At 44.2% G+C, this 13233-nt stretch overlaps 1 protein-coding gene across 1 annotated transcript; it reads left to right on the forward strand.

Moving 5' to 3' along the window:
* Nucleotides 1-9213: 9213 nt before the first annotated feature.
* LOC310867689 (melanocortin receptor 4-like) lies at nucleotides 9214-12114 on the forward strand (the record flags this gene model as incomplete). Its single annotated transcript, XM_083777806.1, has 2 exons — nucleotides 9214-9495; nucleotides 11362-12114. 2 exons carry the CDS (start codon nucleotides 9214-9216, stop codon nucleotides 12112-12114), a joined length of 1035 nt encoding a protein of 344 aa, XP_083633932.1.
* Between the last annotated feature and the right edge of the window lie 1119 nt (nucleotides 12115-13233).

Below are 13233 nucleotides of genomic sequence, written 5' to 3' on the forward strand. Positions count from 1 at the left end.
ATTTTAGCTAAAGCTTTCATGATATCTACATAACGGTACCTCAGGGCATTAAGGGCATCATGCCTTGAGGACCACCTAGTGGGGCAGAGACGTTTTAGAGTAACATTAGCATGCTCTGAGCGTTCAGATGAAATTAGACCAGTAAGGATCGACCATCTCTTAATACTTTGGCCAAAAGAAACATAAATACTCTCCACAGTGTCGTAGAATTGACGCATCTCTGGTACATTTTTAACAGAGTCATTTAGAGTCAGATTCAAGTTGAGTGCAGCACAGTGCACATATTTGGCAAGCGGCTCGATCTCCATGATCCTGGCCTGCACACCGGAATATACTCCACTCATGTTAGCCGCGCCGTCGTATCCTTGGCCCCTGCATTTGCTCAGGTCAAACCCGTTACGCTGTATGGCGCCCACAATTTTCTTCTGCAGCTCATGGGCAGATGTTTCAGCTGTTTCCTCGAAACCTAGAAAAGCCTCCTTTATCAGGAGATCTTTAGCGTTGTTGTTTTCATCCTGCTCGATAATCAACACAATCAATACCTATAAAGCTGGCTCATCTGGGGCCTATTTCACGAAACTTGGATTAGAGATTAAGCCGGGCTTTAACACATATCCTGGCTTAATATATCCTGGATCAGTGCTTAACCGGTTTCATGAAAGCTGGTTGATCTTGCCAGATTAATTTAACCAGTTAACCTGGATATGTTGAGGCTTGATTCGGTTTCATGAAAGTGATGCTACATTAGTTACCATGGAAACTAATGCTTTGGACTTAGCCTGCTCCTGACCAGGCTAACTGCCAGGTTTAACCTAATCCTGATGTCTTTACTGTTCATTAAGCAGTCAAACTGATCACAAACCAATGATGTTTTCCAGATTTATTCAATTATTATGGGTATATGTTGCCTTATTTGTATCGGTCTGCATTAAAGGACTAATTTAAGCACTATATAAAATCAAATAACCAAAATATATAGGCTGCACAACATCATGACAGCTTGTGAGCTTGTAGATCAGCTGCTTTTGGTGAATGTACCCCATTAATAGGTTTGCTGTCGTGCAAGTGCACGGTTAAGAAGAATTATTATATTATATTATATATATTTTTTTTTTTGTAAAAGTGAAAACCACTAAATATTACCATTACTCATTGTTTTACAACATATTACCATTGTAATGTTTCACCCACTACTAGTCCTACATACTTACACCTAGAAACCCCATTCAAACCTATTTAGGTTCATCCTACGGTGGACATGTGTGCCTGAAAAGGAATCTTTGAAATGTTTCATAGTTTTAGAAATATAGTGCTTTCAAATTTGAGACATTTATAGGCAGATAGTGGCACTTAAAAAAATCACTTTCACCTAGAAACTCCATTCACACTTTGTAAAATTCAGCTTTCTGTGGAGACACATGCTGGAACTTTTTACTTTGAAATGTTTTGTAGTTTCTGAGTTATTTAACTTAAACGCCCAATAGCACAAACTTTGGCATGCTACATGAACCCATGACCCTCACCAGTCTGGCCCCTGTCTGGACAACAACCCCCTTCCCCAAAGGTAGGTAGCTCCCTCAGAGGAGGGAGTTATGGCCAAATATCACAATGCGACAATATCATTATGCTTACAATATTAAGAATTCTGTTTTAAGTTAATAGTAGTGGTAAAATGTAAACTATATTTTTGGGGTAGTTAATCATTCAGTCTATCCACTATTGAGAGTATGTTCTCTCTTTAATTACAGCAGCAGTATTTATTTTAGAAGCTTAAGTCCTTGTATCAGTAAGTCTTGAATAGATTAGTAAAGATAATGAGATATACAGAAGGGGGCTGTAATGCAACTATTAAGGATGCAAACTGCCTTAATACCCCATGAAGAAGAAGGATCAGTAAATCTGTGTTCTACAGAATGGGTCTAGAGACAAAAAGCCAGACTGTCTATTAAGCCAGGCTTGCTGATCCCGGCTCGCCAAATCCGCCAATTCTGAGCCTCGCTTGGCTTTAGTGGAACGGAATAAACCAGGCTGTAAAGATCAGGATTTAAAAAGCCTGGCTTTGGCTTAAATCCTGGATTAGTTCATCCAAGTTTCGTGAAACAGGCCCTGGTCTATTTTAGAAATGTCCTGGGTTGTGTCCATAATAACAGAGAAAAATGGAGCACTGTTTATTGTCTCCACCAGGCCGAAGGCATGGGGGGAGAGTATGTTTTGCACTCCGTCCGTCCGTCCGTGTGTCCGTCCGTCCGTCCGTCCGTGTGTGTGTCCGTGAGCAGCTAATCTCGGCCACCGTTAACCCGGTCGATGGCAAATTATCCACACACACTCCCTGGATGCCAACGATGAACCTCTGCCCCAAACTTTCCAGAACGGCCTGTTATAGCGCCACCAGGAGGCCGCTTTGTGCAAAACAAGTTTTTGCACAGTACACCTACAGATTTTGTCCAAACATCGCGCAAATTGGTACACAGTCTCTCTAGAGCCATTCAACGAAACGGGACTTTCAGATTTCTCAGACTCCATCCTGATTGGTTAAGATTGGCTTCCAAAGTTCACAGGAGTGCTCAGTTTCAAACAAAATGCTGCAAATCATGAACACATCGCGTGATTTCCGTGAAATTGTGCACGCACATTCCCACTAGGCCGAGGACGAAATGCCACATGAACAATTTCAACTCAGCCTCAAGGTGGCGCTATAACTGGCCGAAAAGTGTTTTTACCTCTAACTGCACGGATCTGTGGATAATTTACTTTTGTTGCCCTTTTATCCAACCACCAGATGAAGGCAAGCTGCAATGTCCTACATTCCTATCCTGGTGGAGACCTGTGCCCAGAAGGGCACTTTTTCTAGTTTCCTCTTGAACGTCGCAGTGCACCCGTTTTGCAATAATGTAGATTATTTCGTTTTGAATGTCAGGACTCAAGTATTTAACAGAACCTTGTGGTCGCTCAATAAGTTATTTTAGAACTGGATCATATAATGCTAAAAGCTGTATTATACTGAGAAAGTTCCCGCTGTTAGGCTGTCCAATTTTCTCCCTGTGTCCTCTAAAAGACAAGTTACAAGTGGCCAGAGTGATTGTAACATTGATAATACGCTCAAGTACCTGTCTCCAGTAATTGGCAGTATTTCTCACGGCATTCTCCATGTCTGCGAAATGTCAGACACACCATTTTTCATAGAGCGACCGCTTAAAGCCTACGATACACAGTGACACAATGGTTTTACAACAATAAACAAATAAGGCAACGCCAAATTAAACATACAACAACCGTTGCAGACATCGGACCCAAGAAAACATCTCAGCACCAGAGAGTGTCCATTCAGAACTGTCCACCCGCACACTTCACAGACAGTGTACTGCAGGTCTCATGTAGTCAAGAGCAAACCAACCCGAAAGTATTTTTAGCTCCTTCACGGAACACAAGCACAGAGTACCAATGTGCATCACATCCTCAGGGCCCAGACATGTTGCGAGTTTGCAGATTGGCCATTTCGACAGAACAGCCTCACACGTCACCAACGCAGGCCTCCCAAAGACCAGAAATTGTCACTGCACAGGTGACAGCTTCCGAAGCATGATCACAGAATCCAGAGTGCTAACAGCACATATAACCCCCCATTCAGGAACATCAGTGTGGAGACGTCGCGGTTACTGTAGCAGACTAGCCACACATCATCATCATCTCCTCTGCCATGCTGTCGTCTTCATAGGAGATAGGACCGACTCTTCTTATTATGGAGCTGGAAAAGAACATACTACAAACCAATTTGTAAAAAAAAACCCTACTCTACCTATTACTAGTAATTCGAGTGTTGATGGTGGACTCAACACTTTGTAATATGACGGGAATATGATAAATCATATTAACATGGACACATGTATATACCATGTTGGTTCCTTACTCACAGAAGGTGTAAGTGGCAATTAAAACTCTCTCTCAGAGTCTTTACTTAGTCAGCCTGTGAGAACAGAGCCTTTTACTGGGGGTGCAATTAAAGTCCTCAGGGGTCCGAGTGACCTACAGCTGTCTACCAGCTGACACTATAACTATCTCCTGAAATACATTCTCACGTCTCTTTAGTATGGCATCATTCAACAATACAGTTGTTCGGCACTCATACATCATATAATATCAAGAAAATATCTCAGAACATCAAGATGTTGCATTTAATACTCACAGATTTGATTTCCACAATCCAATGATACTTTTTCCTGTAATCACAGCAAGATACCCATTCTCGACGCGCATGCACAATTTCAATTCCTGTTAGAGATTAGTCATTTCATTAGTAACCATGCCACAAACATGTGAGGGATCAATAAATCAATCTCATGACACAACATGCATCTGCTCGCCTCCTCCTCCTTGGACCTAATCATAAAACTGGATCAGAACATAACATGTATACAGGAAACACATTGCATTCCCATACTTTGTCTATTTCCGGGGCGTCCCCGGAAACAAAGACCAGACACCTAGAATCTTACTCACAGGCATCACCACGGACTCATATTACTGCCTTCCGGGAATGCAGCAGCGAAAAGCACCACATACTTCTATTCTAGTATTAAAGTTCACAAATGACACTCAAATCAATAGTTTTAATCAAAACTACACAGGAACTTCTAACTTTTTAAACTACCATGCGTTTTGCACGTGCATCTCTAGAGCTCAATTTAGGAGCACATTAAACAACGTTTAACCAATGTACAATTCATTTGGTCATCGGCAGCAAGAGCATCACGACTGTGATCCACTATTATTCCCTGTCTTCCTGAGACGTAATATTATTTTTCCGGATATTTCCCTATGATGGCATCCATGGCAACGCTCCTTCCTACCTACCTCAAGGAATCAGTCTCCCTACACAACCCTCAACTCGCAACCTCCGCTCCTCAAACACACCAAGACGGTCTTGGTGTGTTTGAGGAGGTTATGTGTTTGAAGAGCGGTATAATTATGTGTGCAGCATTATATTACAGCCCTGTGCCCCTATAGTGACAATCAGGTAGGCTAATATTACAGCAAGCACAAGGTTTGTTGTTTATTTAGAATATGCCAATAAAATAAATAAAACCGAAACAGTTCTTTGCAATTACAAGGAAAAACAATTAAAATAAATAGCTTAAAATATAAGAAAACGAAACAAAGAAAAAAAACTAAGCATATCCGAAAAGGAGTGAGAAGAAGTAAAAACGTATATACTCCCACCCCTCTGTAATTAAATAATTACTCGCTGACTTCTGTGCCTCAACTACTCATTATCAAAATTAATCTCTTCACTTTTATATACGAAAAAAATCGCATATGTACATACGAATATGCAACACATATACATAGTATAAACATATATAAATTCAATACACATATATCCATATCATACATATAAAAAAATATCGATTGTAAACACATAAGCACCTGAATTATCCATTTTCCTCCTCCCTGTATTTTGTGAAAATCTTACTTTAAACAGATTGATGCTAGAACATCCCTCAAATAGTTCCACAGTGTTACACCCCTAATCGAAACACAAAAACTTTTCATTGTGGTATTTCTGTTTAACGTTTAAAAAAAAATCCCTCAAATTATAACCCACCTCCCTATCCTGAAACAAATTCTGAATATTTGCTGGTAAATTACGGTTCCTAGCCTTGTACATTATTATTGCTGTTTGATAAGCTACTATGTCAGTGAATTTTAGCAGTTTTGACTGTAAAAATAGAGAATTTGTATGTTCCAGATAGCTGACTATGGGTATGTTGTTCCAGATAGCTGACTATGGGTAGGTTGTTCCAGATAGCTGACTATGGGTAGGTTGTTCCAGATAGCTGACTATGGGTAGGTTGCAGCACAGAGGGGTGTATGTTCCAGAGAGCTGACTATGGGTAGGTTGCAGCACAGAGGGGTGTATGTTCCAGATAGCTGACTATGGGTAGGTTGCAGCACAGAGGGGTGTATGTTCCAGAGAGCTGACTATGGGTAGGTTGCAGCACAGAGGGGTGTATGTTCCAGAGAGCTGACTATGGGTAGGTTGCAGCACAGAGGGGTGTATGTTCCAGAGAGCTGACTATGGGTAGGTTGCAGCACAGAGGGGTGTATGTTCCAGATAGCTGACTATGGGTAGGTTGCAGCACAGAGGGGTGTAACGGCGCTGGGTAGCCAAACCACTCTCTATGCCATCGACAACAACGGGAGGTAAGAATACTGTAAATCTATCGCGACTAGCGACTGTACAGCGGAGGGCCGTCTAACACATTTATAATTAGACGGGATGATTTAGGTTGCGAGTTAATAACGTTTTAAGGTTTTTGTTGTCGTCAGCTAAAAAGGGGGGGGGGGGACATTTTCACTGTTGCGCAACATAGATAATAATGAATGCCACAGACGAAAAACAGTCTAAGTCCACACTATTGATCCATAATGTATAAATGATAGATACAGGTTCAGGACAACGAGGCCTTTTCGTGGAGGGGTCAGAATGAAATTTGGACTTAGACTGTTTTTCGTCTGTGGTACTTTATTGTGCAACAGGCGCTCCCAGGCTGTAGAGCGATTTTTTTTGAGGGGGCTAGTGAATCATGGTGTGTGTGTGATATGAAATGTCCAGTACCTCCCCAGTGCCTCCCCAAGTGCCACCCCAGTGTCTGCCCTGCAGTGTCTGGCCAGTGCCTCCCCAGTGTCCGCCAAGTGCCTCCCCAGTGCCTCCCCAGTGTCTCCCCAGTGCCTCCCAGTGTCCCCCTGAGTGCCTCCCCAGTGTCTCCCCAGTGCCTCCCCAGTGTCTCCCCAGTGCCTCCCCAGTGTCTCCCTGAGTGCCTCCCCAGTGCCTCTCCAGTGCCTGCCCAGTGTCCCCCAGTGTGCCCCCAGTGTCTCCAATAGCAATACAAGAGCAATATTACAAATTCATCTTAATTTATTAATCTTATTAATTAATCAATTAATCAAATTAATTAATTAATCACAATTTTCGACACGCAGCCTTTGGCCGTGCGCCAGAAGGCCCCCCCGCGCCCAGCACAATGCCAAAGCTTTTTCCTGCAGGATCCGTTTTCATATCAATAAACTTCGTCTTTTGGATAAAACTTCGTCTTGGGCGTCGGGCGTTACTAATAGGAAGGACAAAGAACTTCGCCCTGGGCGATGGGGGTGTTAACACCCGCCTGTTTTAAAAAACGGAAATAGCAATTGACATCATTTCAAAAGACAATGTCTCACCGCTCAAATAAAAGATGGATATAAGGTATTTTTTCAAGACAGAGGAAAATAATTGTGGAGAGGCTGTCAGCAGCAGGGAGTCCACACCACAGTCAGTGGAGACGGCGGAGAGGCTGCCGGTTGGATAAAATCGATGTTTACACGTTATGTCAAATTGGACAGTCTTCCAATATCATTTTACCCCTGGCCTATTCCCTGTTTACACCTTATTGTCCATGTCACCATGTGTCATCCTGTTGTCCATTTCAGGGCCCACGGCATTTATGATATCTTTTTGACACCATATTCAGATATACACAGTCTCCATACTTACAATACTGTCTGTAGCCCTAATTGATTTTAGCCTACATGTATTTGGCCTTGGCAAGTTGATAGCAGCTGATGTGCTGGACAAATGAGATCGACTCCACGTGGGTCCTCACCAACGTGGGTAGCGTCTCGTCCAATCACGACAGTCCAAACAACTCTGAGCTGCCCAACAGTGTGGGACGTTCCTCCAATCACAATCGACAAAACAACATTGCGTCATTTTGACTATGATTGTATTATCCACGGACAGAAGCCACACACAAATTGGAAACTTACATTGTTATGTAATGTATTTCCCGAATGTGACACATTTCATTGTAAATTGATCCTTACCATCTAAAATTGTTACAACCTTAAATTACTCTCCTTGTTTTCCTGCGTCTTTCTAAAGTTACTATGTCAGGTCTTTCTATTTTGAAGGGTTTTTCTATGGTTCAAAACAGGTTCTTCATGCACTTCCGGGTGGCTGGAAGCCACTTTAAGGTGGCTGTCTTGGTAACTTCAGGATTTAAAGGGCAATTCACTAATTTTAAAGCTAAAGACAGCACTACATTTTGGTTTAACTTTGGCTCTTTTTGGTCTCATGGTTCTCATACTTACAGTCCTTTATAACTATTACCGTAATTTCCGGACTATAAGGCGCACCTGAATATAAGCCGCACCAGCCAAATTTAGGGAAAATCCCAAATATGTACGTATACAAGCCGCACCGGACTATAAGCCGCAGGTGGCCCCCTAGTGGCCGTTACGTTAGCTCAGAGCCTGTACAAATCCATAGATTAGCCGCACCGTTGTATAAGCCGCAGGGTTCAAATCATGGGTAAAAAGTCGCGGCTTATAGTCTGGAAATTACGGTAGGTAACTATTCAATTATTTATCTCATTATTATCATTTTTAAATCTATTACTGCCCATGAGGAGCAATGAGCAGGGAGTCACTTCTGGGGGGTCTCTGGAACTACATATTTTCAGATGGGGGCTGGCCAAATACAGATACCACTGGGGGTCCTTGAAATGAAAAAGGTTGAGTACCACTGACATAGAAACATGTTTATTTTTTTATCGGCCAAAGGGGTAATGGGTTAATGGCAATTGTATTCAAAACTAATTTGTACAACGTGAATTGGAAGAAAATCCAAGATGAAATGCAAAATGTGCTCCTCTTTTATTTGCAAGAGAGCTCATAGGAGAGAGAAGCAGGAGGAGGGGCCAGTTGTGTGTGTGCGACTGTGCGCACACACAACTGGGGGGGGATAAAATGCAGGAGCGAGTGAGAGAGCATCAAATAAGACTCCTCACCAGTCTCACCAGTCGGTGGGGGCCCCCTGGGGCAGTGAAATCATCTTGTCGACGTTCACAGCCAAGAGAGCTCATAGGAGAGAGAAGCAGGAGGAGGGGCCAGTTGTGTGTGCGCACAGTCACACACAGATGTTGGGGGGGATAAAATGCAGGAGCGAGTGAGAGAGCATCACAGAAGCTGGCAAGTATTGATCTGTCCGCATGCCTGCAATGTGTGAGTACTCGGTCAGTATGTAGTACATACTGTGTGCACTATGCTCTCAATGACCTCTCTCTCTTAAACACACACACACACACACACACACACTCTCTCTCTAACTATAACCTCTCTCTCTGCTCTTCATACATTCTTAAAATAGAAGAAGGACAAAGGAGTTGACCAGACATCATGAACGGCACATCGCAGCAGCAGCAGCATCATGCACTAGTTCACAGACACGGCAGGAACCACAGCTTGGCCACCACGATGCTGCCCAGCATGCACCACAGCAAGGACTCGTCGGCGGGCAGCTGCTACGAGCAGCTGATCATCTCCACGGAGGTGTTCCTGACCCTCGGCATCGTGAGCATGCTGGAGAACATGCTGGTGATCACCGCCATCGTGAAGAACCGTAACCTCCACTCGCCCATGTACTTCTTCATCTGCAGCCTGGCCGTGGCCGACATGCTGGTGAGTCAGACAACTCTTTGGAGTGAATTTAGAATATATATTTATTGAGCATAATTGAGCATAGATATACAAGTAAGACGTGCGAACGCGGGAAGTGAACGCAGCTCGTAAATTGTAATAACAATTTGAATAAATTACGTGTTACGGTGTCAAAAGGTGGCAGAAAAATGCATAGTCACGAGTCACGACTAACAAACAGCGGAATAGTGTTCAACTTCAAACACTAATTTATTGAATAAATGCAGAACAAAGGCAAGGTAACAAAAACGGGCTGAGCATAAGCAATCCCAAAAACACAACACAAAAATAGGTATGAGCAATTACCGGAGGTATTCACGGCAGGGTCCAGAGGAACAGAGAACAGGCAAGAGCTCCAGGGTAGACTGCATAACATGAATGTATGAAGTGACAAAGTGTGAGTGCAAAGAGTCCAGTTATATATGGGGCAGGCTGATTGTCAAAGTGTTCACAGGTGGGATGATGAGGGGGGTGGAGACAGGTGAGTGAACTGACTGTGTGAGTGGAAGGGAAAGTGGGAGTGGCCAGGTCTGACATGGTCTGTGGAGAGACAGATGGACAGGCAGGGAGCCAGACCATAACATTACGTACTTTAAGGTTATTTTTAAGTTCTTTTTTTTGTACGATTTTTTTGTGTATGTGTGCGCGCATGCTTTTTTATTTATTTTTAAGTTTTCTTTAAGTTCTTTTTTTTAAGTTAAGTTTTGTGTGTGTGTGTGTGTGTGTGTGTGTTTTGTGTGTGATACAGCTGCGCCCTCTGGTGGTGGGCGGGTGGTGTTTCAGCGTGACACACAGACAGACAGACATGTTCTGCTAGGTCTCATAGTTAGTGCTCATTGCATTCGCAATGAAGCGAGGCAGGGAGACAGCAACAGCAGCAGCGGTGGACAACCGCTTGTTGTGATATACAACATGCTGTGTACTGATAACAAATGGTAAATGGTGCATTTATATAGCGCCTTTATCCAAGGCACTTTACAGAGATTGTGCATTACATTCACCCATTCATACACCGATGGCAGCGGAAACCATGCAAGGCACCAACTAGCACATCGGGAGCAATTAGGGGTTCAGTGTCTTGCTCAAGGACACTTCGACAGTAACTCTGGGGGAGCCCGGGTTTGAACTGGCAACCTTACGGTTACCATCCAGGCACTCTACCCCTGAGCCACCACCGCCCCAGGTACAGGTACTTGTACGTTAATATGCAGTGTACTTGAGATGTATTGTGTACGCCTGGAGGGTAATAGACTGACTATCTATCAGCCACTGAGACATAACAATAACAAGTCGACCTTGCTCTATGAGCTGTCTCCAGTGGCTGATAGACAGTCAGTCTATTACCCTCCAGGCGTACACAATACATCTCAAGTACACTGCATATTAACGTACAAGTACCTGTTATCAGTACACAGCATGTTGTATATCACAACACCGCTCAGCAGGAGAGAAGCCAGGAATGAGCAGGTAGTCAGATTTAAAGGCAGTTTAAATAGCCGCTCTGATCAGGTAAAGAGTGCATGAGACTATATCACCTGATCAGGTAGGCGCACTCACGAGTTGCCTGCCTGAACTAGCTCTGCAGGCTTCGCATCATACAGCGTAGGGTTGGGGTGAATATCGCCGAGATGATACGATATTGTCTCCACGATATGCCTTTTCAGATACAGTATATATATATATATATATATATATATGTGTATATATATTGTGATATAGTGAAGGCACATTCTATGATTTGCCGTTATATACCTTCATTTATACGAATGTAGAACGACGGTTTTGTGCTTGGAAAATGAATGGTGATATTCTATTTTTTTTTACCCCATATCACCGACCACCCTATAGGTGAGCGTGTCCAACGCCTCCGAGACCATCGTCATCGCCCTGATCAACGGCGGCAGCGTGAGCATCCCCGCCGCCGTCATCAAGAGCATGGACAACCTGTTCGACTCCCTGATCTGCAGCTCGCTGCTCGCCTCCATCTGCTCGCTGCTGGCCATCGCCGTGGACCGCTACATCACCATCTTCTACGCGCTGCGCTACCACAACATCGTGACGGTGCGCCGGGCGCTGGCGGTCATCGCGGCCATCTGGTCGTGCTGCACGGCGTCGGGCATCCTCTTCATCGTGTACTCCAAGAGCACCACGGTGCTGGTGTGCCTCATCACCATGTTCTTCTCCATGCTCGGCCTCATGGCCTCGCTCTACGTGCACATGTTCCTGCAGGCGCGGCTGCACGTCAAACGCATCGCCGTGCTGCCGGGGAACAACGACGCCGCGGCGGGCGGCGGCGGCCTCGTGCACGCGCGCGCCAACATGCGGGGCGCCGTGACGATCACCATCCTGCTGGGCGTGTTCGTGGTGTGCTGGGCGCCCTTCTTCTTGCACCTCATCCTCATGATCTCGTGCCCGTGGAACGCCTACTGCGTCTGCTTCATGTCGCAGTTCAACCTCTACCTCATCCTCATCATGTGCAACTCCGTCATCGACCCCATCATCTACGCCTTCCGCAGCCAGGAGATGCGCAAGACCTTCAAGGAGATCTTCTGCTGCTGCGTGCTGCCCGGTGTCCTGTGCGAGTGCGAGCTGCCCGCCTGAGTTGTGGTGGAGGTTTTGTGGGTGCATGAATGAATGAATGAACGAATTAATGAATGAATGAACGAATGAACGAATGAATGAATGAATGAATGAATTATTTTATTTACGCGCCTGACTGCCTTTTGCAGCCCATTCCTTACGGGATTATTCATTATGTACAGTACAATATATTTCCACGCTGACACCAACATATTAAACAAAAGTAAATATCATACAATGTATATAACATAATCAAGAGTACTGTACATTCCATGTAGTCCATCTTGTCGAGATAGAGACTAAAGTGGAGGGCGAGAGAGAGAGAGTGTCAAATTTTGCACAGATGTAGCATGCTCTAATGATTTAGCTATTAGCCGGGAGCCAGCCATCCAAAATTTGTATTTTTGAGTGGTGCAACCACTCCTACAACCAGCAATGTCCGTGTCCGCCTATGTATCAGTGGTCATGAGCACGAGTATGACTTATTAGTACCAGTAGGGGGCGCCAGAAACAGAGAGGCAGCAGTGCTGTGCCTGCTGCCTGCTAATGAGAGAGAGAGAGAGAGAGAGAGGTGTGGGGGGGATTGCGAAAAAAAAGTTATTGCCATTTTTGTATACACCACCATAGACAACCAATATAAGGCAACATTTCATAATACTTTAAGTAGCATGTGACATGTCAAACTCTATTATTCATGATTCTGAATCCATTCCAAGCATTAGTTTTGCACGAAAAACATATCCACCAAATGTGCTGATCTCATCACATTTGTGATGACGGCTATGGCCGTTTTTAACCCAAGGAGTGTTTTTCGTGCAAAACTAATGCTTGAAATGGATTCAGAATCATGAAAACCCCCTTGTTTTAAACATCACATGCTACTTAAAGCATGATGAAATTGAAAAAGGTTTGCCTTATAATGGTGGCCATATGGATTTGGCCGCTATGGCGACCCTGAAGGTCTGTGCAAAATGTGGCGCTTTTAGACGAATTAGCGTGAGAATATCCCCCCATTATACCCCAAACCCTCCACGTATGTCGGAGCTATGGGTGAATCTTAACCAGCAACTATTGGTACGTTGGACTAACGTATGCACCCCATAGAGGTTCCGCTGCACCGTGCATATTATGTGGCATCCT

The sequence above is a fragment of the Protomyctophum parallelum genome (genome assembly GCF_964188405.1).
Source record: "Protomyctophum parallelum genome assembly, chromosome: 12".
Classification (NCBI taxonomy): domain Eukaryota; kingdom Metazoa; phylum Chordata; class Actinopteri; order Myctophiformes; family Myctophidae; genus Protomyctophum; species Protomyctophum parallelum.